The 27,386-nt window shown below is 51.9% G+C and overlaps 2 protein-coding genes across 2 annotated transcripts; both read left to right on the forward strand.

Moving 5' to 3' along the window:
* Positions 1-1,743: 1,743 nt before the first annotated feature.
* Positions 1,744-12,481, forward strand: LOC121488238 (nuclear factor of activated T cells 2 interacting protein). Its single transcript, XM_041750665.1, has 8 exons — positions 1,744-2,180; positions 2,745-2,817; positions 5,407-5,524; positions 6,327-6,407; positions 6,499-6,685; positions 8,047-8,191; positions 8,320-8,429; positions 10,289-12,481. The coding sequence occupies exons 1-8, from the start codon at positions 1,794-1,796 to the stop codon at positions 10,445-10,447; spliced, it is 1,260 nt and encodes a 419-aa protein (XP_041606599.1). The 5' UTR covers positions 1,744-1,793; the 3' UTR covers positions 10,448-12,481.
* A 6,133-nt stretch (positions 12,482-18,614) lies between these two features.
* SPNS1 (sphingolipid transporter 1 (putative)) lies at positions 18,615-27,006 on the forward strand. The gene is made up of 13 exons (XM_041750529.1): positions 18,615-18,917; positions 19,001-19,209; positions 19,310-19,375; positions 21,563-21,699; positions 22,836-22,987; positions 23,096-23,162; positions 23,974-24,119; positions 24,416-24,571; positions 24,860-25,049; positions 25,444-25,509; positions 25,774-25,872; positions 26,206-26,377; positions 26,654-27,006. The coding sequence occupies exons 1-13, from the start codon at positions 18,787-18,789 to the stop codon at positions 26,746-26,748; spliced, it is 1,686 nt and encodes a 561-aa protein (XP_041606463.1). The 5' UTR covers positions 18,615-18,786; the 3' UTR covers positions 26,749-27,006.
* The last annotated feature ends 380 nt before the right edge of the window (positions 27,007-27,386 follow it).

A 27,386-nucleotide genomic window follows, 5' to 3' on the forward strand; every position in this document is an offset into this window, starting at 1 on the left:
GAGACCAGGGATCAAGTCCCATGCCAGCTCCCTGCATGGAGCCTGCTTCTCCCTCTGCCTGTGTCTCTGCCTCTCTTTCTCTCTCTGTGTCTCTCATGAATAAATAAATAAAATCTTTTTTCCCCCTGCGGGGAAACCTGATGCGGGACTCTATCCCAGTACCCCGTGATCACTACCCGAGCAGAAAGCCAACACTCAACCGCTGAGCTACCCAGGTGCCCCGAAGATATTCATGATCTAATAGTCTCTGCATGTCCCCTCTCTCTTGAGCACTAGGCATACAACTACCAGCTTCATATAGCATAAGTGCGGCTCTTTCTGCCCATGGGTCTTGTCCCCGTACTACAATAAAAGCACCTTTTGCACTGAAGACAACTCAAGAATTCTTCCTTGACCACCCACTTGTGGCTGCGCTTACACTCAAGGTGGGGCTTGAACTCAGGACCCTGAAATCAAAAGTCGCATGCTCTACCCACTGGGCCAGCCAGGTATCCCCAAACTTCATTTTGAATAAGATTCTTTTTCTTCATCTTCCCACAAGCAATTCTACAAGTAGCCAAGCAGGTACAACCCCCTATCCTGTTTTCAAGATAAAATTCCAAAACCCACATCTCGTTTTTGTTTTGTTTTGTTTTCTTTTCTTTTCTTTTCTTTTCTTTTTTTTTTTTTCTCGTTTCTGAGATAAACAATAGCTAGGCTTCAAGAGGATTTAGCAACACCTCTTGTCCCGCAAAGTTCATCCTAACTTTATCATGGTCATTGGCTTTAATCCAAGATTATCACTTATTTATGGCCAGAAGTAGTTTAGTATATGTAGCAGGAAGCCCCCACCCCCAACATTAGACTGTTATTCTCCCCTAGAATGTGGGGGACCTAGCTCCCCAGATGTTTGCATTTCAAAAAAATGACTTCCAGCTCTCTGAGTCCCTGAGTTATGAGATTTCCAAGAGGCTTATTTAAACATACATATGAAAAGGACCAAGAAAGAAATTCTGAAACAAAAGCAGGAAGGTGGGGTGGGGGGGGGGAACCACACCCCTTCTTTTCAGCAGAGGGAGAAGCAGGCTCCTTGCAGGGAGTCGGACGGGCTACTCATTCCCGGGATCCTGATCACGCCCTGAGCCAAAGGCAGATGCTCAACCGCTTCTGAGCCCATGACTCTTGATCTCACCCAAGTTGGGTGTAAAGATTACTTAAAAATAAGTTAATTAGGGCAGCCCGGGTGGCTCAGCGGTTTAGCGCTGCCTTCAGTCCAGGGCGTGATCCTGGAGACCTGGGATCGAGTCCCACGTCGGGCTCCCTGCATGGAGCCTACTTCTCCCTCTGCCTGTGTGTGGCCTGTGTGTGTGTCTCATAAATAAATAAAATCTAAAAAAAAAAAAAAAAGTTAATTAATAAATAAAATGAAAGCAATTCCGAAGCCGTCCAGGTACTCGGAGGGCTTATGGACTACAATTCCCAGGATGCCCCGCTCCCCCACCCACCGCGAGCGCCGAAGCCTCGGGTGGGCTGGTCCGGAAGGAGGCAGCCGGCCAATGGGTGAGCTGGAACGAATCGAAAGCTAGGCCCATTGCGCCGAAACTGGTTGGAATCTTTGGCGCCTCGGTTTCAGTGGCGGATGCTTGATGGGCGGGTGCAGGGACCAATGAACAGGCGGGGAGGAGGCTCCAGACGGTGTGGGCGGGGCGAGGTGTTGACTGGCGGACGGGTCACCCAATGACAGGCGGCAGTTGCTCGGAGGCGGTCGGGCGAGGCGTCTAGAGGCGGGGGAGCGTGGTCGGCGGGCGTTTGCTATGGCGGAACCGGTGAGGAAGCGCGGCCGCCGGCCTCGGGGAGGCGGTGTCAGCCGAGGGGCTCGCGGAGCCCGGGGCGGCCGGGGCCGGCGTCCTCGCGTCCCTCGGTCTCCAGCCCGGCGTTCCCCGGACTCGCTGTTTGTGGATCTGGTCAGCGACAGCGATGAGGATATCCTGGAGGTCGCAACGGCGCGCGGCGCCGCGGACTCGGTCGAGGTCCCTCTCCCGGAGCCCCCGGTGCCGGCCGCCCCCCGGGGCGACAGCGACAGTGACAGCGAAGGGGCGGACGCGCGGCCGGCCGGAGCCCCGCGGGCCACGGTCAGGCGGCGGCGGCGGCTGCTGCTGGATCCGGGGGAGGCACCGGCTGTGCCCGTGTACTCCGGGAAGGTGCTGCCCGGCGCCCGGGAGGGCTGGTTGGGGGACCGCCGAGGTTAGGCTTCTGGGGTTGGTCGTGGGGGACCAAATGGCACCAGGAGTTGGGAGAGAGATGCAGGGCTTCTGGAGGCTGGAGAGGTTTGGAGTGTGTTCCGAGTCGGGATGCCGGGGAACTGGAGTGTCGGGAGGAGAGAGGGGCGAAGGGACCGGGATGCCTGATGCTTCAGAGAGGGGGCTAGCGGGACCTGGGACTGTTGGGTTTTGAGGTTGGGGCCAGGAAGCTGGGTCATGGAAGTTCAGAGATGACTTGGGAACTTCGAGTGCGCTGGGGAGCTGGGATTTCCCAGGATTCCAAGATAGCAAGCTACTTAGTAAGAGAATAAAAGAAGAATTAAACTTGCATCCTCAGAATGCCTTAAAGAGGGTGTAGTAGTGAGGGTTGGGGATCTCGGGGAACCTGGGCTCTTAACTCCCCAGAGAGAACTTGGACTTGGGAGCTGGAGGAAGACAAGAGTCATCTTGCTTTCCCTTTCAGTGGAGGGAGGACTTGGGACTGATTAACTTCTGTCTTTACAGGTGAAAAGCAGCCTTCATCTCATCCCAGATCACCTGTCTCTCCTGAAACTCTGTCCCCCAGAGGCTGAGGAAGGTACGGGCGGGCTTCCAGGGAGAGGTGCCCAGTGCTGGCCTCTCTGAGGAAGCTTCTTGGAGTTTACATCCCTGTAGTCCATTTTTCCCTGAGGCTCATGGGAAGGGCATGGGAGAGGTGACTCCTGCATCCTAGGCAGAAAAAAGCTCCAGTCCTGAATTGAGATGGAGTGTTAACCAGGAGGCATTGGAAGTGCTGCCAAACCACCCTCCCTCCTACCTGATTGGCACAAGAGTGTGCTAATCTACAGATTTCTAATCATCCCCAGAGATTCGGATTCTGTAGTCCTGGGGGCCTAGGAGGAGGAGCTGTTGAGAATCTGCAACATCTTGATACATCTGCAAGGACTTCCTTGGGAACATTCTGGAGGCAGCAGCAAGTGTTCTTTGAATCTTATCAGGGCTGCCAGCCTTGTTCCCTACCCCAGTGATGTGATTTTTTGCAAACCACCCAAAGGCAGTGAGTGGGATTCAAGTTTAATAAGGCAACGATCCAGGGGCAGCCCTGGTGGCCCAGTGGTTTAGCGCCGCCTTCAGCCCAGGGCGTGATCCTGGAGTCCCGGGATCAAGTCCCCCGTCAGCCTTCCTGCTTGGAGCCTGCTTCTCCCTCTGCCTGTGTCTCTGACTCTCTCTCTCTCTCCCTCTCTGTCTCTCATGAATAAATAAACAAAATCTTAAAAAAAAAAAAAAAAAAAGGGCAGAGATCCAGTGGGCAAATGCAGACCTTGGACAGAAATTTCTATACCATAAGCAGGTATGGTAGGGTGAACAAGAGCTGATTTAGGAACCAGCTGGACTGGGTTTGAATCTCAGCTCTACCTGTTAGTAGTTGTGTGACCTTGTGCAGGTTCATCTCTTAATGCTTCAATTTTGCCATCGGGAAAATAGGGATAACAGTGGACCTATGTCGAAGGATTTTGGTGAGAATTAATTAAAGAGAATATATAGAGAGCTCTCTCTTGGGCTACATACAGGGTTTAGGACAGTACCTGGACCATAGAAGTGCAAAGGTACCTCTGCACTTGCTGCTCCAAATGTAGGCCCAGTAGTGCTGGGCATCTCCCAGGAGCTTGTCAGAAGGTCAGAATCTCGGGTGTCTAGCAGCTGCCACATTGAAGACAGGGTTTCTCAGCTTGGGCACCACTGACATTTGGACTGAGTAGTTCTTTGTGTGGAGCTGTCCTGTGCATTGTGGGATGTTTAGCAGCATTCTGACCTCTGTGCGCCGGTATCACACACTCCAACCTTCTCTCCCCCTCATTGTGACAACAAAACTTGTCTTGAGACATTGCTGCATGTCCCATGGGAGGCAAAATTGCCTCTGGTTGAGAACCGCTGATCTAGAATTTATCATTGCTTTGTTTTTGCAGTATTTACTTTTATGGTTAACGATAATCCTTTATTGGTGGCAAACAATAGAAAGGGGCTTCTATATTCTAGAATAAATCTCTAGTTTTGTGTTAGAAGAAATTTTAGTTACAAGGAGGGATTTTATTTTATTTTATTTTAAATTTTTATTTATTTATGATAGTCGCACAGAGAGAGAGAGAGAGAGAGAGGGGCAGAGACACAGGCAGAGGGAGAAGCAGGCTCCATGCACCGGGAGCCCGATGTGGGATTCGATCCCGGGTCTCCAGGATCGCGCCCTGGGCCAAAGGCAGGCGCCAAACCGCTGCGCCACCCAGGGATCCCACAAGGAGGGATTTTAAAGAAAGATGTGAAATATAGAGATGTGGCAAAAAGTGATAATGATGCTCACATGGATGAAATTTGAGAAACATGGGCTCAGAGGGCCTGTCTTCATCTCTTTACTTCCATGCCACCTCCTACCCCTGACTCCCATAGTGTCTCTCTGTCCATCCAATTGAGTACAGGAAGAAAATAACAGGAACTTTTTAAAAAAAATCCTTTGCCAACATCTGGTTTGAAGTATGTTTTATCACATACACAATAGTACGTACATGTGTAATAAGCAGTATTGTATTAAGTAAATGCATATTTCCTAGGTTGTGTGTGTTTTTTATTCGTGGGGTGCATGTGATCAAAAAGGTGGGAAAAGGGCAGCCCCTGTGGCGCAGCTGTTTAGCGCCGCCTGCAGCCCAGGGTGTGATCCTGGAGATCAGGGATCGAGTCCCACATCAGGCTCCTTGCATGGAGCCTGCTTCTCCCTCTGCCTGTGTCTCTGCCTCTCTCTCTCTCTCTCTCTCTCTCTCTCTGTGTTTCTCATGAATAAATAAATAAATAAATCTTTAAAAAAAAAAGTGGGAAGAGATTAACTTAATCATAACTCAGTTGGACTGGGCCACTTTCTGATTGTCCACACTGGCCACGCCAACTTGTGCCTTAGCATGAGGCTCAGACACTCCAATTGTGTCAGACCCTAACTCATTCTTTTCTCTGCACTAGGTATTTCCCTATGACTCCTGCCCTGTGAGCACTTTCCCAGTGTTATTGCATGGTTGTGTGTGCGTCTTGGGGTTCCTCAGTCTCCTCCTTTCTTGGGACCTGGTGAAACCCTTACATGCTTCTGCTTGGCCTTTTGCTGCCCTCCCCTAGCTGACTCCTTCCACTCTTCCTTCTCTGTCCCCAGAGGCGGATATGGCAGATTCTAGCAGTCCCCACCCTGAGGATGCCTCGTTTCCAGATTCTCCCTGGAAGAAGAAGCTGAGGAGTAAGAATTCAGAAAAGAAGTCGAAGGAGGTGTTTCTGTGAGTGAGGCCAAGTCACTGGGGCCCCAGGAGCAAAAAGGGAGCCGGAGGGGTGGGCTAAGGTGGGCATGATCCTAGGGTGGCTCCTGAAATGGTAAGGAGAAGAGATGGAGGGCCTGGAGGGAATCTCCAGGCTCAGGTGAGGAATGAAATGCTTCAGGACCACCCCCGGGAGTGGGATGTTTTATCTCTGTGTGTATCCAGCTAGCTGTCCCTTTATCTCGGGGGTTTGCCTCCCTTTTCTGGAAAATGGGGATAATGATGGCACCTAGATTAAGAGTTAGGGCTCCCCTGGGTGGCTCAGTGGTTGAGCATCTGCCTTCGGCTCAGGTTGTGATCCCAGGGTCCTGGGATCAAGTCCCGCATCATGCTCCCCATAGGGAGCCTGCTTCTCCCTGTGTCTCTGTCTCTGTCTCTGTCTCTGTCTCTGTGTGCCTCTCATGAATAAGTAAATAAAATCTTCAAAAAAAAAAAAAATTAAGGGTTAACACTTGGCCTATGGTAAGCACTTGGTGTCCATTAGATGTTACCAGATATTCACCTGGAAAGTGACTTACCTTGAAAGTTAGGCATTTTCCTTGTTCATATTTGGGTCATGTCAATGTAACAGCGGTGACAGGTTTTCTCTGACCTTACCTCCCCCTGTCCACAAGATGATCTTACTGGAATGTGCTCCCTCTTGATTATCCGGCACCCCCCTCTGGGCCCCCAGGGGTCCGTAGCTTATGAGGACAGCTGTGGGGCTGGGGTCCCCTCCTCATCCCCCCTCTTCCTCCAATCCAACCCTCTCTTCTCTTTGCAGGGTTCAGGACACCTCTCCTTTGCCTTCACCTCCACCAAGGACCAAAAGCAGAAAGCATTCCAGGGCACTCCAGAAGCTGAGGTGCTGAGGGCCAGGGGCTCGCTGGGGTACGGAGGGGCAGTAGGGTGGGTACCCCAGCCTGCCTTGATGCAAAGTCCTCTCTGCACCCCAGGGAGGTGAACAAGCGCCTCCAGGATCTCCGTTCCTGCTTGAGCCCCAAGCAGCACCAGGGCCAGGATCACCAGAACCAAGAGGATGAGGTGGTCCTGGTGGAGGGTCCCATCCTTCCAGAGAGTCCCCGACTCTTCCCGCTAAAAATCCGGTGCCGGGCTGATGTGGTCAGATTCCCTGTCAGAATGGTAGGTGCCTGAAGGGCCCGTGGAAGTTGGGCCCCATGGAGCGAGTGAGGTGTCTGGGCAGAAGGGGCAGTGCCCCGCTTTGCCTCTCTTCCCAATGCTCCCTTGGGCCCCCATGCCTTGGGTTTGCTCTTCCCTTTGTCCCCGTGGTCTTTTCCTTACACTACCTTCACCGGCAGACTTTCCACCCAACCTTCAGGCCTCCACTGACGTGCCCTGAGAAGCCTGGCTGGGTACCCCTCCCCCTTTCCTTCCCTTGGACCCTGTGCTTCCCAGCAGTGCTTGCTTTTACTACATAGGACACACACATGCCATTCAGTCATTCTGAGCTCCTCCTGAGTGGCAATGGCTGTTCTTGTAGAGATGAGCCCGAATCTAAAGCAAGAGTGATAACAGAAATGCCCATTTGTTGAGCAGTAACTGTGTGTCAGGAAAGCAGCTGAGCCAGACATTGAAAACACACAGCCCATAGCTCAATCAAGTGTTTTTTTCCTTCTTTTGGCCTGTAGATGTAGAATGCTTTTATTTCTTGATTTTTAAAAAAGATTTTATTTATGTATTTGTGAGAGAGAGAGAGCACATATATGTGCCTGGGGAGGGGCATAGAGAGAAGCACAGGCCCCCATGCAGGGCCTGATCCCAGGCCCCCAGGATCATGACTGGAGCCGAAAGCAGATTCCTAACTGACTAAGCCACCCAGGTGCCCTTGTAGAATGCTTTATTCATTTATTTATTTATTTATTTTATTTACTGTTTATTTATTTGTAAAGATTTTACTCATTTATTAGAGAGAGAAAGCCCACGCATGCAAGCATGAGCAGGAAGGGGAGGCAGAGGGAGAAACAGACTCCCCGCTGAGCCTGGACCACACCCCCCCACCCCCAGCCCAAGGCAGGGCTTGATCCTAGGACCCCAGGATCATGACCTGAATTGAAGGCAGACTATCCACCCAGGCACCCCCTTGTAGAACGCTTTTAACACATAGGAGCTCATTGCCAACCCTTGCAGTGAGTGATTTCATACAAAGGACCAGCTGCCTGGCCTCTCTTACACAGGAAGACATGGTTGCACTGGCCCGTGTTCCCAAATGGTGCCCACTGGCAAGAGCCAGGGACAGCTGGCCTGTTGCATGGGGCACATGAGGTCTACTTTGCTGCAGTCCCCACCACTACCCTTTTTCCTCCTGATCCACGACTGCTTCAGTACTTCCCTGAACCCCATATTGACATGACTTTATTCTATACTTCGCCAGGGCAGTCTATGGAACTCACAGCTGAGGAGCTCAGCCAGAAATGAGTCAGAGGTGGTGGGTGGGGTGGGGCGCGTCCAGAGGTGGCCTTCTTTGCTTCTTGTCCCCTCCCTAGTCGGAGCCCCTACAGAGTGTGGTGAACCACATGGCCACCCATCTCGGGGTGTCCCCAAGCAGGATCCTCTTGCTTTTCGGAGAGACAGAGCTATCCCCTACTGCCACTCCCCGGACTCTAAAGCTTGGAGTGGCTGACATCATCGGTGAGAGGAAGGCAGGGAGGTGGGGCCTCAAGGAGGCTGTTGCCACAGGGAAGGGGTAAAGGGAAAGGCTGGGAGGTTGGCCCTGCTTCCACGCCCCGCTTAGGCTTGGGTTCCGGATCCTCCCACAGACTGTGTGGTGCTAGCAAATTCACCTGAGGCTGCGGAGATGTCCCAACTGCTCCAGCTGCGGGTACAGGGGAAGGAGAAACACCAGATGCTGGAAGTCTCGCTGTCTCCGGTGAGTGGGAGGCATGGCAGGCCCCTCGCTCCCATCAGTTAACTGGGGGGTGGGGGAAGGATTCCCTTTAGGCCTGAGTGGTTTGGAGTTCCTGCCCATCCTAGAGTAGAAGAAGCGCACTGCTCAACTTCCATCCCCCTTGTGCTGGGAACCTCTGCTCCAGCCTCCTGACTCCTCTTTCTCGTTAAAATGGAAAAGACCCTTGGGTGGTGACTGATGAAACCCATCAGAGTTACAGCCCCACACTTCTAAGCAATTAGTACCCCTGCTGAAGAGAATTCATAGTCATAGGCTTGGCGAGTTTCACAGCCAATTTATATGGAAACCACTGTCATGACCCTCATTTAACAAATAGGGATGCGGTCTTGAGAAGTGGGACAGTTTGCAGTATTCCTTTCCTAGGGCTACTGTAACAAAATACCACAAACTGGGTGGCTTGAAACAAATGCATTCCCTCCTGGAGGCCAGCAGGGCCATGTTCCCCCTGACACTGGGTAGAATCCTTCCTGACTCCTGCCTGGCTCCTTGGGGGTGGCTACAAGTCCATGGCCTGCAGCTGCATCACCCAGTCTCGGCCTCTGTGCTCAGGTGGTGTCATCCCTGTGTGTCTTCTCGCAAGGACGCCAGTCACTGGGGCCTACCCTCATCGAGTGCGTGCCCTGCTTTTAACCCGATCACATCTGCAAAGGCCCTATTTCACAATAAGGTCATGCTTGCACTTACCAGGACTCAGGACCACAAAGGACCCATAATACAGATTTTTTTAAAAAATATTTTTCTTATTTATTTATGAGAGAGAGAGAGGCTGAGACATAGGCAGAGGGAGAATCAGGCTCCTTAGAGGGAGCAGGACTCGATCCTGAACCCCGGGATCACACGCTGAGCCAAAGACGGATGCTCAACCACTGAGCCACTCAGGTGTCCCAGGACCCATAATACTTGCCTGAGGTTGTGCCTCAGTTGAGTGGGAGAGCCTGGCCTTCAGCTGTCTCTGGTGAGTGGGAGGCACGGCTGATCTGGGCTGTCTGCATCATGATGTTGGGTGCCTCCATCAGGACATGGGGCTTGCAGAACCTGCCTGACCCTAAACCTATGTCTTGAGCCCTGGGCTCTGTGGCTCAGTCCCCCAGGGAGGAGCCTGGCTGTGCTGACTTCTCTGTCCACTTGCCTTGTGGGCTCTGACTAGTCCCCTTGTCCTCTCTGGCCTGAGTCCTCTGTCCTTCCCTACAAGTTCTCAGCCCTTTCAAATTCTTTTTTTTTTTTTTTTTAATAAGGTTTTATTTGTTTTTTTTCAAATTTTCAAAAAGATTTTATTTATTTATTTGAGAAAGAGAGGGGCAGGAGGGCCAGAAGGAGAGGGATGAGCAGACTCCATGCCAAGCATGGATCCCAACACAGGGCCTGGTCCTGTGACCCTAAGATCATGACCTGAGCCAAAACCCAAGAGCTGAATGCTTAACAGACTGAGGTGCCCAGGTGCCCCTTAGGATTTTATTATTTATTTATTTTTGTTTTTAAAGATTTTATTTATTTATTTATGAGAGACATGAGAGAGAGAGAGAGGCAGAGACACAAGCAGAGGGAGAAGCAGACTCCATAAAGGGAGCCCAACGTGGGACTCGATCCCAGGTCTCCAGGATCATGCCCTGGGCCCAGGGCAGTGCTAAACTGCTGAGCCACCTGGGCTGCCGTAGGATTTTATTTTTAAGTGATCTCTGCATTTGTAGTGAGGAAGCTCCCAAGGTGGGACTCAAACTCAAAACCCCGAGATCAAGAGTCACATGCTCTTCTGATGGAGCCAGCGAGGCACCTTGCCTCTTTCAAATTCTTACATCCATTTTTTTCCCCTCTCTGCCCAGGATTCTCCTCTCAAGACCCTCATGTCCCGCTATGAGGAGGCCATGGGACTCTCAGGCCACCAGCTCTCTTTCTTCTTTGATGGGACAAAGCTTTCAGGCAAGGAGCTGCCTACTGATCTGGGCATGGAATCCGGGGACCTCATTGAGGTCTGGGGCTGAAATCCCACTCCCTGCTTGGAGGCCCAGTCTGGACTTGGGGAGAACAGCTGCCCCTTTTGGCCCTACATGGGCTTATCCTCAAACTGAAGCAAAATTGAGTAGTGACCTTTGACACACACCCCCCCCCCCCCACCACCATTGACCCTGTTATCAAGCCATTAGTTACTTGGTTAGTTGAATGAGTTTTCACCGCCCTGGATGGTCTGTGGCTCTATCCACGTGGTAAGCTGGCTGCCTTTGCAGCCTCGCTGAGCCAAAGAGAAGGTATCCCTCACCCCTACCCTTTTCTTCCTGGTAATGTCTGTTGTGTGAGACTGCTTATACTTAGAGAGTGAGTTGAAATAAATGAAGAGTGGGTGTGGATTCCAGGCCTAGGATTTCTGCTGAGTCTGAGACCAGTAGTGGCCCTGGGGGAGGTGGGGTGGGCAGCAGATGAAGTTTGCTTGACGCACATACATGGCTGTGGTTCCCCAGCCTGCGGAACCTGAACGAGCCAGCTCATGCACACGCTCACTTAAGCACAGGCAGACAGCGGGTTATGCTTTTGAAAGAGTGGATTCTCAGCCTTGCATGTCTTCCTCACCCCAGGACCCTTTAGAGCCAACCTTCCCAATGTGCACACACAATTTAAGGCATAATTGAACACATCCGAGCTTCTTTGTTTGGATCTCAGGATGATAGCCCACAAAAGGCTTCTCTAGTTATTTATGGCTTTTTCTTTCCTGTTTCTTTGTGCTATCCCAAGCACCCATTGGAATGTGTGAGTTATACATCTTTTAATATAAACGGATCCTTGTCAGATACACTGTTGTGTATGTGAATATACTTTTGCCACATGTGTCACTGTGCTATAGATCTTGGGCTCTTTTCTTTTCTCACTCAACATGTGTTGCTTATTCTCCACATGCTGAGATGCTTAGACCACTCTGTGGTATTCCCCCGCAGGCTTCAGCTGCACCCGACACATTTGCTTAGTGGCGGACACCCTGGTGCCACCACTCCTGAGCACATAAATGAGGCCATCTTTTGTGTGTCCCCTTCTGAGCTTGCGTGGAAGGTTTTCCGGCGTAGGTACTGGCACAGGACGGGATGACGGGTCAGACAGGTTAATTTCCTATGGTTGAATCAAATTTTTCTTCTGAATGGTCATGGAGCCTCCCTGTTGGGGGTCCCCATTTCTCTTCATCCTCACCAGGACTTGTTGCTGCCCTGCTTTCCAATTTTTGCCAGTCTGTTTGGGTAAAAAGTGGTGGCCTGTTTCAATGTACATTCATCTGATCAGCAGTAATTGGGGGGATTTCTTCATACACCTAGCAGCCTTTTAGGATTCCTTTTTGTGTACTGCCCTGATGGTTGCAAACAGCTCTCAGGATGGCACTCGTGTTTGATGATTTAGGGGTGCGTATTCTCACCGAACGTGAATTTTTCGATTTTAATGTAGATGCATGAGCTGTTTTACCATATCACTTATTGCATTTGGTTTTTTATTTAAAAGTAGTTTAGATGGTTTACGTTTTCTGCTGTTAGCTTGTCAGTTTGTCCTTTCACATTTAGGACACTAAATAGGGCTGAAGTCCAGCCAGTACAGCCCGCTATGCACATTGGCTGGCATCTGTTCTGTGTGATGAAACATTTGTCCTTGGTTGATTCTGGGCTGTACTGGCTGGTAAATATTGAATATTATTTGTAAACTATTTGAATTTAGCTTTGCATATGAGATCCAAGTTTTATTTTCACCCCAGAATGAGCCAGTCTTCTCAATGCTGTCTACTAATAAAGCCATTAATTTTCCACTGATATGTGGTACAGTCTTGGCAAAAATATGTCACCTTCTAAAATCTTGTTTTGTTGGAATGTGCCATTCCTTTGACCTTACAATGTGAGAAAAATAGAAAGAAGCCTCTGTAACATTTAAGTAATCTATGTACGGTATAACTCTCTTTTTTTTTTTCCAGATATGTTATGTCCATTAAGAAGTTTGGACATATTAAAATTGTGTATTCAGTCTCAACAAAATAAATGAGAGTACACTGAGCCTGCGTCTCCTTGTGGATTTCTGTTTTTGTGGCCCTCACAGGCCCCCTTATGCAGCCCCTGTAATTGAGACCATTCGTTGTCCCCTTGCATCCATTCTGCCTCCTTCCAGGGTCATGGAACTGCTGGTTTTTAGCAAAGCGCAGAGACTACAGAGGACACTTGCCAGCCTCTGTTGTAGCTAGGTGCCCATTCAGGCTCATGGGTGGAAGGGGGAGAGGGGTGCACCTTGCAGGACCTTTTCAAAAGCAGGCAGCATGAGCCCTTCTCTTGAGTTTTCTTCCTGCTGCCGACTGGAAGTGGAGCAGTGCTGCTGACACAAGATGATCTTGGGGAAGGAAGCCACATGGGACAGGACAGGACAAGGAGAGAAGGAGACTGGGTCCTGCCAATCCTGTGCTACTGACCTCTGGGCTTTCATGGGAAGGGGAACTTCCTGTTTAAATCACTGGCTATTTGAGCGTTTCTGTCCCTGGTAACCCAGAATGTATCAATTGCAAGCAGTATTGTAGGGACCCCAGCTGAAATTTTCCTAGGTTTATATCCAGGAATGGAGGCACTGACCATGCATTTTCCTGTCCACTCTCTCTTCAGTAGTGCCAGATTGCTGACCAAAGTGACTGGACCTCTTGATAAATCCATTAGCAAGTGCTAGAAGATTCCAGTTTCTTCTTCCCCAGCACTTAATCTGGGGAGGAGATGGGAAAGACTACTCATTTTAAAATAATTCACATTTCTATGATGAGAGAGAGAATTCATCCTTTTGATCGAAGGATCACTCATCAGGTGGTCTTTTTATTTTGTTTTTTTTAAGATTTTATTTTTATGCAATATCAACACCCAACATGGGGGTCAAACTTATGACCCTGAGATCAAGAGTTGCACACTCCACTGACTGAGCCAGATGTCCCTATTTTATTTTTTAAAGATTTAAAAAATTTATTTCCCCAAAGATTTTCATTTTTTTTTTTTAAAGATTTTATTTATTTATGAGAGACACACACGGAGAGGCAGAGACACAGGCAGAGAGAGAGAAGCAGGCTCCATGCAGGGAGTCCGACGTGGGACTCAATCCCAGGACTCCAGGACCACTCCCTGGGCTGAAGGCAGACGCTAAACCACTGAGCCACCCAGGTGTCCCAAGATTTTCATTTTTTAAAAAAGATTTTGTTTATTTATTTGACAGCACAAGCAGGGGGAGCAGCATGCAGAGGGAGAGGGAGAAGCAGGATCCCTGGTGAGCAGGGAGCCCAGTGTGGGGTTTCGATCCTAGGATCCAGAGATCATGACCTGAACCAAAGGCAATCGACTGAGCCCATTCAAATATTTTATTTTTAAGTCATCTGTACACCCAATGTGGGGCTTGAACTCACAACCCCTAGATCAAGAGCCACTCAGTGAGTGATCCACTCATTGAGTCAACTAGATGCCTCATCTGGTGGTCTTTTTAAACTCCTGAAAAAAAACAAGACAAAGCAAACCAAAAAACCCTCCCCTGATTAAAAACCTACAAAACTAGAACCCTTAACTCAGTGGCACATGCCAAACTTGGTACTTGTCATGATCTCATTCAGCCTTAGAGCTCTTACAAGGTAGGTGGTGGTATTATTCCCATTCTCCAGAAAAGAAATGGAAGAGTAGTGAACCTGCCCCAGGCCTCACTGCCACTGAATGCAGACCTGGCTGGAAGACGGGGTGCCTAACCTATGATAAGACCAGTGCTTCTCACACCTGAACACAAGTGAGCTGGGGAGCTTGTGACAATGCACACATGGGGTCTGTGTTATGCTGTGGGGCCCAAGATGCTGCTGCATTTCTAATGAGCTCTTAGGAGTTGTGATTGTGCCAGCTACACTTGGAGGAACAAGATGTGGTCTGCCTTTTTCCTATAGCCTCACAGTGTCCCATCTCCTGATCCTTGCCATTCCTTCAGTAAGGCACATCCCCACCCCCCCGCCCCTTGCATGGGACTGGCCGTGTCCTCGTGTGTGTTGCACTTTAGCCTGAGATAGGGGTCTGGCTCAGCACACTCTTCTGCCCATTGGTCTTTGTCTTCCCTACTAGACTGCAAGCTCCTTGAAAACAAATACTGTATCTTTTTTTTTTTTTTTAAGATTTATTTATTTATTCATAAGAGACACAGACTGAGAGAGAGAAGCAGGCTTCTCTCAGGGAACCTGATGCAGAACTTGATCCTGGATCCTGGGATCATGACCTGAGCCGAAGGCAGGCACCCAACCACCGAGCAACCCAGGCATCCCCAAATACTGTATCTTGTTCTGAGATCCCTAGCTCTGGGATGCCTGGGTGGCTCAGTGGTTGAGTGTCTGCCTTCAGCTCAGGCCATGATCCTAGGGTCCTGGAATCGAGTCCCACATCGGGCTCCCTGCAGGGAGTCTGGTTTTCCCTCTGCCTATGCCTCTGTCTCTCTCTTTGTCTCTCATGGATAAATAAATAAAAACTTTTTTAATTCTTTTTTTTTTTTTTTTAGATTTTATTCATGAGAGATACAGAGAGAGAGAAGCACAGACACAGGGAGAAACAGGCTCCGTGCAGAGAGCCCGATGCCAGACTCGATCCTGGGTCTCCAGGATCACACCCTAGGCCGAAAGCAGCACCAAGCCCCTGAGCCAACAGCCCCTGCCCAAATAAATAAAACCTTAAAAAAAATCCCTAATTCTGTGTCTGATACTTAGTAGTTACCTGACAAATGTTTGTTGGATGAACAAATTCTTCCTCTAGATACTACCCTCCATCTCATTGCATAAGCCAGAAACCCATTTCAGTCTTGACACCTCTTAACCCCCATATCCACCCATCCTGACTCCATTCAACTGCCCCAGGTGGCTCTAAACATGGTCCACGTCCTTCTCTCCATCCCGCCGTGGTGCAAGCCACTGCTACCTACGGCCGTGTGTAGTGACACAGCTGCTTGACAGGTTACTTCTGCTGCCCTTCTGGCCCCCTTCCATCCAAGTACAGTGCAGCCAGAGGGATCTTCTCAAATGCAAATAGGTTTTTATTTTTATTTTCTTAAAGATTTATTTATTTGAGGACACCTGGGTGGCTCAGCGACTTAGCGCCTGCCTTCAGCCCAGGGCGTGGTCCTGGAGTCCCAGGATTCTCTGTCAGATAAAGATTTTCTTCTTGTATTGTCTTTCTCTTTAGCAGCTTTTTGAGAGTTAAAAACTGGTTCAATTAAGTCTGGAAAATCTAAATTTTCTTCAGGTTCCCAAGTATTGTCAGCATCTGTAAATCCACCTCCACTTCAGGAAACACTCCATCTTCCCATTCACTACGCGTCAGTGCAGTACTTTTTCCATCACAAATTCTTTAGGCTCTACCTCTTCTACTTTTTTTACTCTTTCCATTCTGTTTCTTTCCCATCTCTTGCAATGTGTTTTTATTGGAGGCCATTTTTAAAGGATTTTATTTATTTATCCACGAGAGACACACACAGAGAGGCAGAGACACAGGCAGAGGGAGAAGCAGGCTTCATGCAGGGAACCTGATGTGGGACTCGATCCCAGGACCCCAGGATCACGCCCTGGGCTGAAGGCAGGTGTTAAACCACTGAGCCACCCAGGTGCCCCTGGGGGCCATTTTATTTTTTTGCAGACTTGAAAAGCTATTATTCACTGCCTCCGAGCTAATCTGGTCCCCGGTCTGTGGTGTCTCCTGTTTTTTTTTTTTTTTTTTTTTTTTTAAGATTTTATTTGAGAGAGAGAGAGCAAGCATGAGTGGGGGGAAGGGCAGAGGGAGAAGCAGATTCCCCACTGAGCAGGGAGCCCCATGCAGGACTCTATCCCAGGACCCTGGGATCATGACCCAAGCTGATGGCAGACACTCAACCAACTGAGCCGCCCCTGCGCCCCAAAATATTTGCCATTATAAACAAAATATTTGATTTTTAAAAAATATTTTAAAAAGATTTTATTTATTTATTCATGAGAGACACAGGGAGAGAGGCAGAGACACAGACAGAGGGAGAAGCAGGCTCCATGCAGGGAGCCCGATGTGGGACTTGATCCTAGGACCCCGGGATCACAACTTATGCGGAAGGCAGACGCTCAACCCCTAAGCCACCCAGGCACCCCTGATTTTTTAAAAAAGATTTTTATTTATTTATTCATGAGAGACACAGAGAAAGGCAGAGACACAGGCAGAGGGAGAAGCAGGCTCCATGCAGGGAGCCCAATGTGGGACTCGATCCTGGGACTCCAGGATCACGCCCTGAGCCGAAGGCAGATGCTCAACTGCTGAGCCACTCAGGCATCCCAAATTATTTGATTTTCATTAATCTCCAGTGTATTGAATTTGGATTACAGGCTTTTAGTTTTTTTTTAAATTTTTTTTTTATTTATGATAGTCACAGAGAGAGAGAGAGAGAGAGAGAGAGAGAGAGGCAGAGACACAGGCAGAGGGAGAAGCAGGCTCCATGCACCGGGAGCCTGACGTGGGATTCGATCCCGGGTCTCCAGGATCGCGCCCTGGGCCAAAGGCAGGCGCCAAACCGCTGCGCCACCCAGGGATCCCTTAGTTTTTTTTTTAAAAAAAACTTTATTGGTCGAAGTGTACAGGTCAAGGTGTCTCAGTAGATGTACACAATCCTGAAAATGGTTCCTGGTGCCTGTTTGCATGTCCTCTTCCCCCTGACCCCTAGCATAGTGATATTGTGGTATTAATCTGTGTTTTCCCTAATGACCAAAGGTTTCATATACTTGTTGGCCATGCATATATCTTTCTCGTGAAATATCGGTACAAATTTACTACCCACTTAAAAAATTGTGTTATTGGCTTAGTTTTAAGAATTCTTAGTACATCTGGATGTAAGTCCTTTGTCAGACACGTGCTTTGCAAATATTTTCTTTCAAACTGTAGCTTGCTTTTTCGCAGGTGCAATTTTACGTATGGATAGGTATGGCTATCTGTCTCCTCCAGATAGACCTCCTGAGGGTAGGGACTAAATCGGCTTTGCTTGACACCTGGAATGATGCCAGACACATAGTAATGTGTAATGCTCAGTAATATTTTGTTGAGGAAATTCAGGAACTACAATCTGAAGTTCCTCTCTGTCTCTTCCCCTTAGACCTCAGGGGAGACTAGGCTTAAGGCTATGAAACATGAAATATTTTGGAAGGGGGGGGGGGCGCCAACAAGCGATATTCATGACTCAAATGGTTTCTGGTAAGACCTTGGGGACCCCATGCTCTCCCCATGAGACTCCAGAATTTCAGTAGAAGGGCTTAGAAGTCAGTTTGGAAGAGGGGTCTTGAATGTACATTTATTTGCAGGGAACTGTGGTGTGGGAGCTCAGTCCTGCAGCTAGGAGCATCCCAGATGAGGGATCCCTGGGTGGCGCAGCGGTTTGGCGCCTGCCTTTGGCCCGGGGCGCGATCCTGGAGACCCGGGATCGAATCCCACATCGGGCTCCCAGTGCATGGAGCCTGCTTCTCCCTCCGCCTGTGTTTCTGCCTCTCTCTCTCTCTCTGTGACTATCATAAATAAATAAAAAATTAAAAAAAAAATTTTTTTTTAAAAAGGAGCATCCCAGATGAGACCACCAGGGGGCGCGAGGGCTTCAGTCTCGGTTGGAGGTGAGGGAAATCAGATCCTGGGTGGCGTGTGGGGGTCAACCGGGGGAGAAGCTCAGGAATTGACGGGCAGCTGCTTAGGGCATCCGAATGCTAGGGACCCGGCCCGTTGGAGCGGCAGGGCTAGGGGCTGCTGTTCACCATTCACTCCTTCAACGCTTCCTGAGCGTGTCTGAAGCCCACACCGGACATCGAGGAAGGGTAATTGCCAAGAGCGAGAACGGATCGCTGGCATTTCTGGAAGTAAAGTACTTCCAGAACCTTTCACGACTCCATTGTCTCGTTTGATCTCGTTGGATCAGAAGTGTGCCCAGTGGGAGGTGCAGACGGGGAAGCCGAGATTCGGAGCGCTGGGCGACTGCACCGCTTCCCCCCGACTCCCAGCGGCGGTGCAGGCGCGGGTCTACGACGGCCTCTGGTTACCCTGGCGACCGGCCGGCGGTCACGTGACGGGGGAGCCGCGGCAGTCACGTGTCGAGGGCACGCGCGAGGTGGCGTCGGCCTCCTGGGCTCCAGCGTCACATGACCGGCTCCAGGCCAACATGGCGGCGGCCGTGGTGCAGCGCCGGGGCTGAGCGACAGTGATTGCAGTGGGCTCCCGTCGGGGGTGAGGGGAGGCCTCGGCTTGGGCGAGGGGGTCAGGCCCTCTCCACCCCGCTCCTGTCCCCGGCGTCGCTCGCCGCGTTGCTGTGTCTGCCGGGACGGGGAGGCATGACAGGCCGGGCCCGCGTTCCATCCCAGCCGTGCTCCGTGCTTCCGGGCAAGCGCCTGCGGGTGCCTGGACTCCCCTCCCTCGCCTGGGTTCCCCCCATCCTCCTTTCTCCAGCAACCTCCCCTCGCAGGTGGGATCGTCGGTAGGACCGGAGCGCGGGCGGGCGAGGCCCCCGGGGACCATGTCCGGGTCCGACACCGCACCCTTCCTCAGCCAGGCGGATGACACGGACGACGGGCCGGTGCCCGGCACCCCGGGGTTACCCGGGGCCCTGGGGAACTCGAAGTCCGAGGATCCCGAGGTCCCGGACCGGGAGGGGCTGCAGCGCATCACCGGCTTGTCTCCGGGCCATTCGGCACTCATAGTGGCGGTGCTGTGCTACATCAACCTCCTCAACTACATGGACCGCTTCACCGTGGCTGGTACTGACTTGGGGTGGGGGTGGGGAGTCAGACTAGGGGAAGGGAGGGGGTCCCGGAGGTGGGGCTGCCTCGCCGAGCCCATCCCGAGTTTTCTTCCCAGGCGTCCTTCCAGACATTGAGCAGTTCTTTGACATCGGTGACAGCAGCTCTGGCCTTATCCAGACCGGTGAGTGGAGGCCCCTCCGCAGCACAGCAGCTTTTTCTTTCATTTCTGCCCCAAATGGGATTACATGCTGGCATGCCTGGGACCTCAGTAAGATAGAGTGGCCATGAGACGCCTGGGTGGCTCAGCAGTTGAGTGTCTGTGTTCAGCTCAGGTCATGATCCTGGAGTACTGGGATTGAGTCTCACATAGGGTTCCCCATGGGGAGCCTGCTTCTCCCTCTGCCTATGTTTCTGCCTCTCTCTGTGTCTCTCATGAGTAAATAAAATCTTAAGAGAGAGAGAGAGAGAGGCCAGACTTAGTAGTGGTGGTGGTGGGAAGATGGCCCTCATTCTGCTCTGGGCTGACCTGTTCAGTTAGGACACCGCAATTTAAAAGGCAGTTTAGTGTAATGGTTAAGACAGACCTGGGTTTAAATCTCAGCTTTCCACTTACTGTAATGGTAGGCAAGGTCCTCAGTCTCTGTAAGCTTCACTTTCCTGGTCGGTGAGATGGACCTAGTAGTAACCCAGAGCACCTCCTGGGGCTGATGTGAGGATTATGTGCAAACCAAAGCCTGTGAAGTGCATGGTATGGTGTCAGGAGCATGATCAGCACCCAATAAATAATGGCAGAAGTGGGTGTCTGGAATGGGGAGAGTTGAGTTTTACTTGTTCAGAATTTTGGGATTTGTGGGAGAGGCAAAGCCAAGGCCAAATCCTCTTTTCCTTCGCTCCTTTATTGAACATTTCTGAGCACTTACTCTGTGCCGGGCCCTGGAGGAAGAGGTGATAACATACATGGAACTTGGCCAAGACCTTTTACGCCCATTGTCTTCTAATCTTTTCACCAGCCAAAGAGTTGGTGGTGTTTTTAATTTATAGAGAAATCAGGTAGTCTTGTCTACATTTTTTTAAAAAAGATTTTATTTATCTATCCATGAGAGACACACAGAGAGAGAGAGGCAGAGATACAGGCAGAGGGAGAAGCGGGCTCCACGCAGGGAGCCTGACATGGGACTCGATCCCGGGTCTCCAGGATCAGGCCCTGGACTGAAGGTGGCGCTAAACTGCTGAGCCACCAGGGCTGCCCCTTTTGTCTACATTTTTATAGAGAAACTGAGGCTTAGAGATGAGCTCAGGCTTGCCCAGAGTCACACAAGTGAGAGGGGAGGAGTTTGAAACAAGATAATGAAGAGTTTTTTGTTCCACCCAAGACCAGTAAGGACCTAGAGTGATTAAGGTAAAGACTAGAGGAAGGAGAATGAGATCATAGGTCAAAGTTGCAAAGCTTTAAAAAGTTGTTGCATTAGGGCGGCCCGGGTGGCGCAGCGGTTTAGCGCTGCCTTCAGGCCGGGGCATGATCCTGGAGACCCGGGATCGAGTCCCACGTCAGGCTCCCTAGAGGGAGCCTGCTTCTCCCTCTGCCTGTGTCTCTGCACCCCTCCTCCCCCGATGTCTCATGAATAAGTAAATTAAAAAAAAAAAGTTGTTGAGGTAGAAAAGAAGCAGGACTTTGTCAACCACATTCATTTTTTCATTCAACACGTGTTTACTGAGCTTATGTTTTGTGTGATGCCATGTGTTCAGTGGTGGACATACAGCTGTGGCCACTACAGGCAAGGTCTCTGTCTTCACGGAACTGCCATTCTACTGGGAATGAGCACCAGTCCTTAAAAACCAAAACTGAAAATGAGATGATTTTTGGTAGGAGTATTTTGGTGAAAGAAAACAGAGTAATTGTGATAGAGATTGAGTATGTGGGGGCTGGGAAGGTATCTAAGCTGGAACCTGAAGGTTCTGTGAAGCTCAGGTGAGAGGACATATGTTCCCAATGGAGAGGACAGTAGGTGCCAGAAATCCTAATGATACTGAGGTTGGGAGTTGGGCCACTGGGATGCAAAGAAGAGAGGATGAGCGCAAGGTTGAAGAGGTGTGTGTGTGTGTGGGGGGGGCGCTAGATCAGATAGTACGTCATGGGCCATGGTGTGGAGTTTGGATTTTGCTCTTGGCTGGATGGGAGGAAGTGATGGGTCAGCCCGGCTGAAGGAAGGTTTGGAGGATGCTGAAAATGGGGCTGGACTTCTCTGGCAGGAAACTCTGGTAGTTTCAGGATTAGGAGGTAATACCGCTCCCCCTTGCCCTTCCTGAGCTGGGTTCAGGGTGGGCGAGGGGTACTGGGGCTGGGCTGTGACTTTCTGCTTCCTCTCAGTGTTCATCTCCAGTTACATGGTGTTGGCACCTGTGTTTGGCTACCTGGGTGACAGGTACAATCGGAAGTATCTCATGTGCGGGGGCATTGCCTTCTGGTCTCTGGTGACACTGGGGTCGTCCTTCATCCCCAGAGAGGTGAGGCCCCATGCTAGTTCCTGCTTCTGGTCCCCCTACTACCCATCAGTCTTTGTTGCTGCTCTTTGGAGTCATTGCAGATTGGACCTGGGGAACTTCTGCACTTCCCTTGGTCCATGCCATCCTATATCCCCTGCTTGCCTGAGTTAATCTGCCCACCCCTCCGCTTCCCCTGTTGTTCTAGAACATTCTTCTGTCCATTGCCCACTTCCCCCGAACCGTTGACTCCTCCCACTCCACACCTCAGCACTCACATTTCCATACCACAGAAAAGACCTCACCTGGACTGTTCATTCTCCCTCTTCTCCTTTCTCGTCAGACTTCCCACGAGGCCCCCTTGACCCGGTGCCAGTCTGGGTGAAAGAGCAGCCAGGGAGAGAGGCTCTCACTTTGCTTGCACTTCTCTCCTCCCACTCACCCCTGGAACACTGCTGGCCAACCTGCCCCCACCACTCCATTGCCAAAGTCAACAGCCACTTTTTGGTTGCTAAATGTAGCTCTTACTTCCTAATCCTGCTCTTGCTAGATCTCCTGGGAGCCTCCGGCTCTATTGACCTACTTCTTCCTTCCGGAAACTCTCTTCTGACTTCTGTGATGCCATTCTTCTGGTTTTCCTCCTGCCTCCCTGGCTGTTGCTTCTCTGCTCCTTTGAAATCTCTTCTGTCTGTCCATTTGCACTCTCTGCCCTGGAACTTGTCGTCAGCCCCAGGCACCACATACGCCCCTCGGCTGAGCCTGCCCTGTCCTTAGCCTCAGACGTCTTCCGTAGACAAATACACCTCCACCTAAGATCGCCACTCACTGTTGGGGTGTCTTGGGTGGTAGAAATTGGTTAATTTGGCACCTGCTAGGTGCAAAGTATTGAGTAGAACTTCTGTTATCCAATCCTGGCGATAGTTATGTGAGCAAGTTATTATTCTCCCCCTTTTGCAGATGAGGAATCTGAGGCTCAGAGAGGTTAAGTTGCTTTCCCAAAGTCACAGCTAGTAAGTAGTAGAGCCAGGACTCAGGCTCTGGTCTGTTAGGCTCCGGTCTCTCTCCTGCCATCCCTGCTGCCCACCGGAGCTGGCTGGTCAGGGAGGCCGGGAGGCTGGCTGCAGGGCGGGGTGCCACCTCCCCCACGTTTCGTTTCCCAGCGATTCTGGCTGCTTCTTCTGACCCGGGGCCTGGTGGGGGTCGGGGAGGCCAGTTACTCCACCATCGCACCCACCCTCATCGCTGACCTCTTCGTGGCAGACCAGCGGAGTCGGATGCTCAGTGTGTTCTACTTTGCCATCCCTGTGGGCAGGTACCTGAGGGGGCCGTGGGCCTGGGGAGGCGTGCGGGGGTGGCAGAGGACCTGGCGTGGGGCCTGACTGACCGGCTGCCCCTCCCCTCTCCCATCCCCTTTCCCCAGTGGTCTGGGTTACATTGCAGGCTCCAAAGTCAAGGACGTGGCTGGGGACTGGCACTGGGCTTTGCGGGTGAGTGTGGACACTATCTGGGGGAGGCTCAGCAACGTTCTCACGGATTTTCCCGTTCCTGCCTCCAGACACACCCCCTTTGAAGGCAGTGCTTGTGCCGCCAAGCCCGTAGGAAGTGTGGCTGCCCTCACCACGAAGCCATGTGCTAGGCAAAACTCTTGGTTGCGGGTTACAGGTGCCCTGTAAAACTGTAAGCCCCCAAATGGGACTCTGGTGGCTCTCCTAATGGAAAGTCCCAGAGTGAGCTTCAGGTAGAGCTGGATCCAGGACTCCCACTTCCTCACAAGAATTCAGTCATTCTTTTTCTCAGCTCTACTTTGCTCTATGTTAATTTCATTCTCAAGCAAGTGAAAGCTCCACATGTTTATCTTCCCGTTTAGAGACGTTGGCACCCCAGATCCTTGAGCAGTAGTCCTGGATGGTGTCTGATTAGATGAACGTGTGTCACATACCTGCTATTGAATCAATGACAGAGGCCAGGGATGTTACCACTACTCTTGTCAGCCAAGTCTGGGTTACAAGCCCCCTCTGTTTGAACCACATGGATTAAGAGAAGTGGGGGGAGTACTTTCCTAGAAGGAAATTAGGGTGCTGTTACCAAAGAGGAAGCAGTTAGGCTTGCAGAAATAGGGGCTCCTAGTGGCACTTGCCCCCCACTCCTGAACGTGGGCTCAGCGCCTATGGGCAGGCACTTGCCTGGGGCTTCAGGCCTCGGAGTCTGAGTTATCTTTATATACCCTCACTTTTTTCCAGCCTCAGAGGTACGGTGTGTCCCTGTCCATGCCTGTCCTGAAGCCCACTCTTTCCCCAGGTGACACCAGGTCTAGGGGTGGTGGCTGTTCTGCTGCTGTTCCTGGTAGTGCGGGAGCCACCAAGGGGAGCTGTGGAGCGCCACTCAGACTCACCGCCCCTCAACCCCACCTCGTGGTGGGCAGATCTGAGGGCTCTGGCAAGAAAGTGAGTTTAGTTCCATTCTAACCCAACATTTGAGGCCTCCTGGCAAGGCCCTTGGTGTCTAGTTTGAGATTTACGCAAGTGTCCTCTTTTTTGCCCACTGGCCCTCCCCCAAGGCCAGGTGTTCAGTCATCACTGCCCCCATGTGGCAGCAGCTTGAATTATAGGCCTAGATCCAGGCCCATCCAAGACTGCTTCCACACCCAGTGTCCCGGCCTTACCAAAATACGCCAGGAAAGGAGGTCTCCTACCCTGACACCTCCATGGAGTCTGACTTCCTCCCCCTCAACTATCTACAGTCCTAGTTTCATCCTCTCTTCGCTTGGCTTCACTGCTGTGGCCTTTGTCACGGGCTCCCTGGCTCTTTGGGCTCCGGCGTTCTTGCTGCGTTCTCGTGTGGTCTTGGGGGAGACCCCACCCTGCCTTCCTGGAGACTCCTGCTCATCCTCTGACAGGTACCCAGATGGGGGTTAGGCTAGGCGACCTGCAGGTGGCAGGGGATGGAGTGGAGAGAGTCTTGATTCAGACTCAGGCTCCTTCCTCCCCCAGTGTCAGTTTCCCGGTGTGGGAAATAGGTGATGGGCTGATCCCTTCCTCTCGGAGCTGTGTGACCCAGGGGGACCCGGGTAGACCTGAGTTGTGTGGGTGGCTGGGACAGAGCATCTTCTCCAGGCCACGGGGGTGAGGTGAGGGGGCTTTGCAGGCAGATGGACTGGCCTCCATGACCCTCCCCCTGCTCCCAGCCTCATCTTTGGGCTCATCACCTGCCTGACCGGGGTCCTGGGTGTGGGCCTGGGCGTGGAGATCAGCCGCCGCCTCCGCCGATCCAACCCCCGCGCTGACCCTCTGGTCTGTGCTGCTGGCCTCTTGGGCTCTGCACCCTTCCTCTTCCTGTCCCTTGCCTGTGCCCGTGGTAGCATCGTGGCCACCTATGTGAGTAGCCATCAGGTGTCACAGGGGGTGTTCTGGGTCTAGCGGGGAGGAACGGTATACTGGGGCAGGCCTGGGGTCAACCAGGTGGTGGTTTGGAGACAACTTGAACCAGAATGCCTGGTTTTCAACCTCAGGTACGGCTCTTCCCAGCTGTGTGACATTGCATTAGGCAAGTGAGTTAATCTCTCTGCTTAGTTTGTCATCTGTAAAATAGGAATGATGGCTTTAAAAAAAAAAAAAAAAAGAATGATGGCTTTGTCTCACAGGGGTATTCTGGGGATTTGATTGAGTTAGTAGATGGCCCTGGTACACGGTGTACCCTCCATGTGTTTGCTCTTCTTGTGATGAGACAACCGTCTTCACCACCTCGGTCTCCCCATCTCCAACCCCCCAGATTTTCATCTTTATTGGAGAGACACTGCTGTCCATGAACTGGGCCATTGTGGCTGACATTCTGCTGGTGAGTAGGTGGGCCGCTGCGGGGTTGGCCCAAAGGCTGACGGAAGTAAGGAGTGGGGGCAGGAGGCCTCGCTTGCCTTCCCTGTGGCCTGTGCCCCTTTTCCAAAACCCAAATCCAGACTGACTTCACAGTCAGCCCCAGATGGGCCTGTAGTTTGGGCGTGTGCCCCATTTATACCTCTGAGCTGGGTTCACCTCTGGTGTCAGCCTGGGCTGAGCCTTGGCCCTGTCTTTGCCCTCTGCCCCCTGCCCCTCCTCTCCCCAGTACGTGGTGATCCCCACACGACGTTCCACTGCTGAGGCCTTCCAGATCGTGCTGTCCCACCTGCTGGGTGATGCTGGGAGCCCCTACCTCATCGGCCTGGTGAGCACTGCCCCTCAGCTGGGCCTGGGGTGGGGATCGGGGACACTGAATTCCTAGCACCTGCCAGCAGGCAGCGGCCTGAGCTTGGGCCAACAAAGAAGGTCTGACCCCAGTTGGGTGTTTCTGTGTTGTGTGCTAGGTACCCCTCACCTTGGACCTTCAGCCGGGCATCCAGGGTTTTGTTTGCACCTTGAATAGTGGGGCCACAAGACCTTCCCTGGTCCTCCAGACTGCCCCTCATTGCCAGCTCCTGACACCTCTGTCCTTCTAGAGTCCAGGGGCTCCCTCTCTGTGGCTCATTCTCCTGGCACTCCTTTTCTCGTCCCTCTGCAGATCTCCGACCGCCTCCGCCGGAGCTGGCCCCCCTCCTTCTTGTCCGAGTTCCGGGCCCTGCAGTTCTCGCTGATGCTCTGCGCCTTCGTGGGGGCCCTGGGTGGGGCGGCCTTCTTGGGCACTGCCATCTTCATCGAGGGCGACCGCCGGCGGGCCCAGCTGCACGTGCAGGGTCAGTGGGGCCTTCCCTTTGTCCGGCCATGGCTCCTTGCCCGACTTCAGGATACTGCCTGTCCATCTGTCCCAGCCCGTGTCCCTGGCTTCCCTGAGCCCATAGCCCTTCCCTCATTCAGCTTTGGGTCTGCCTGGCCAACGAACTGATATCCCACTGTGCTCATGGCTCTGGTGGGTCTGCTGGCCCCGTCCACTTTCCACTGCCTTTCTGTCCCCTCCCTGCTTTTGTGTCTTTTTGTCTATCCAGCCCTGGCTCTGACCCCTCCCTCGGCAGGTCTGCTGCGTGAGGCTGGACCTGCAGATGACCGAATTGTGGTACCCCAGCGAGGCCGCTCCACCCGGGTCCCTGTGTCCAGTGTGCTTATCTGAGGGACCATCGCACACCAACCTGCATACATACCACAGCTGGCCCCAGGCCCACCCCAGAGGGTGCCTAGGCGCAAACCCTCGGCCTGGCCTGGCTTCTAGGAGCGGCTGTGGGCCATGTTCCAGCTCCCCCACACTACATAGGCAGCAGCCAAGGGCAGGGTGGGGAGGTTCTGGGGGGTCTGGGAGGGGGACTCCCCTCCCCTGGAGCAGTCCCAGGGGCTCGGTGCTATTTGTAACTGAATAAAATTTGTAGCCAGACCCTGAGTGCCTGCCTGAGTCTCTGTGGGTGTTACTGACCTCTGGTTGTCTGCAGGGGATGCCCCTACTCTGGCCCCAGGACTCCTGGGGCTATGGGGTCACTTGTGTGGGACCTTGGGCAAATCCCTGCCCTCCTGGGCCGGGTGAAAAAGAGTGCGGAGTGAAGTAGCTCAGTGTGACTGTGAGTCACGCCTATGGTTCCCCTCGAGCCCGCCCCTCTTGGTAGGCCAGCCAGGGTAAGGTAGGGTGGGCATTGCCCCGTGCCCCTTGATTCCCAGCGTCAGGGCCTCCCTCCTGGCCGCCCCCTTGAGTCCTGGCTGTGGACGCCATGGCTGTCAGGTGGCCTGTAACTATCTTGCTCTCCTTCCCTGGTAGGAATA

This window comes from Vulpes lagopus, chromosome 3 (assembly GCF_018345385.1).
Source record: "Vulpes lagopus strain Blue_001 chromosome 3, ASM1834538v1, whole genome shotgun sequence".
NCBI lineage: Eukaryota > Metazoa > Chordata > Mammalia > Carnivora > Canidae > Vulpes > Vulpes lagopus.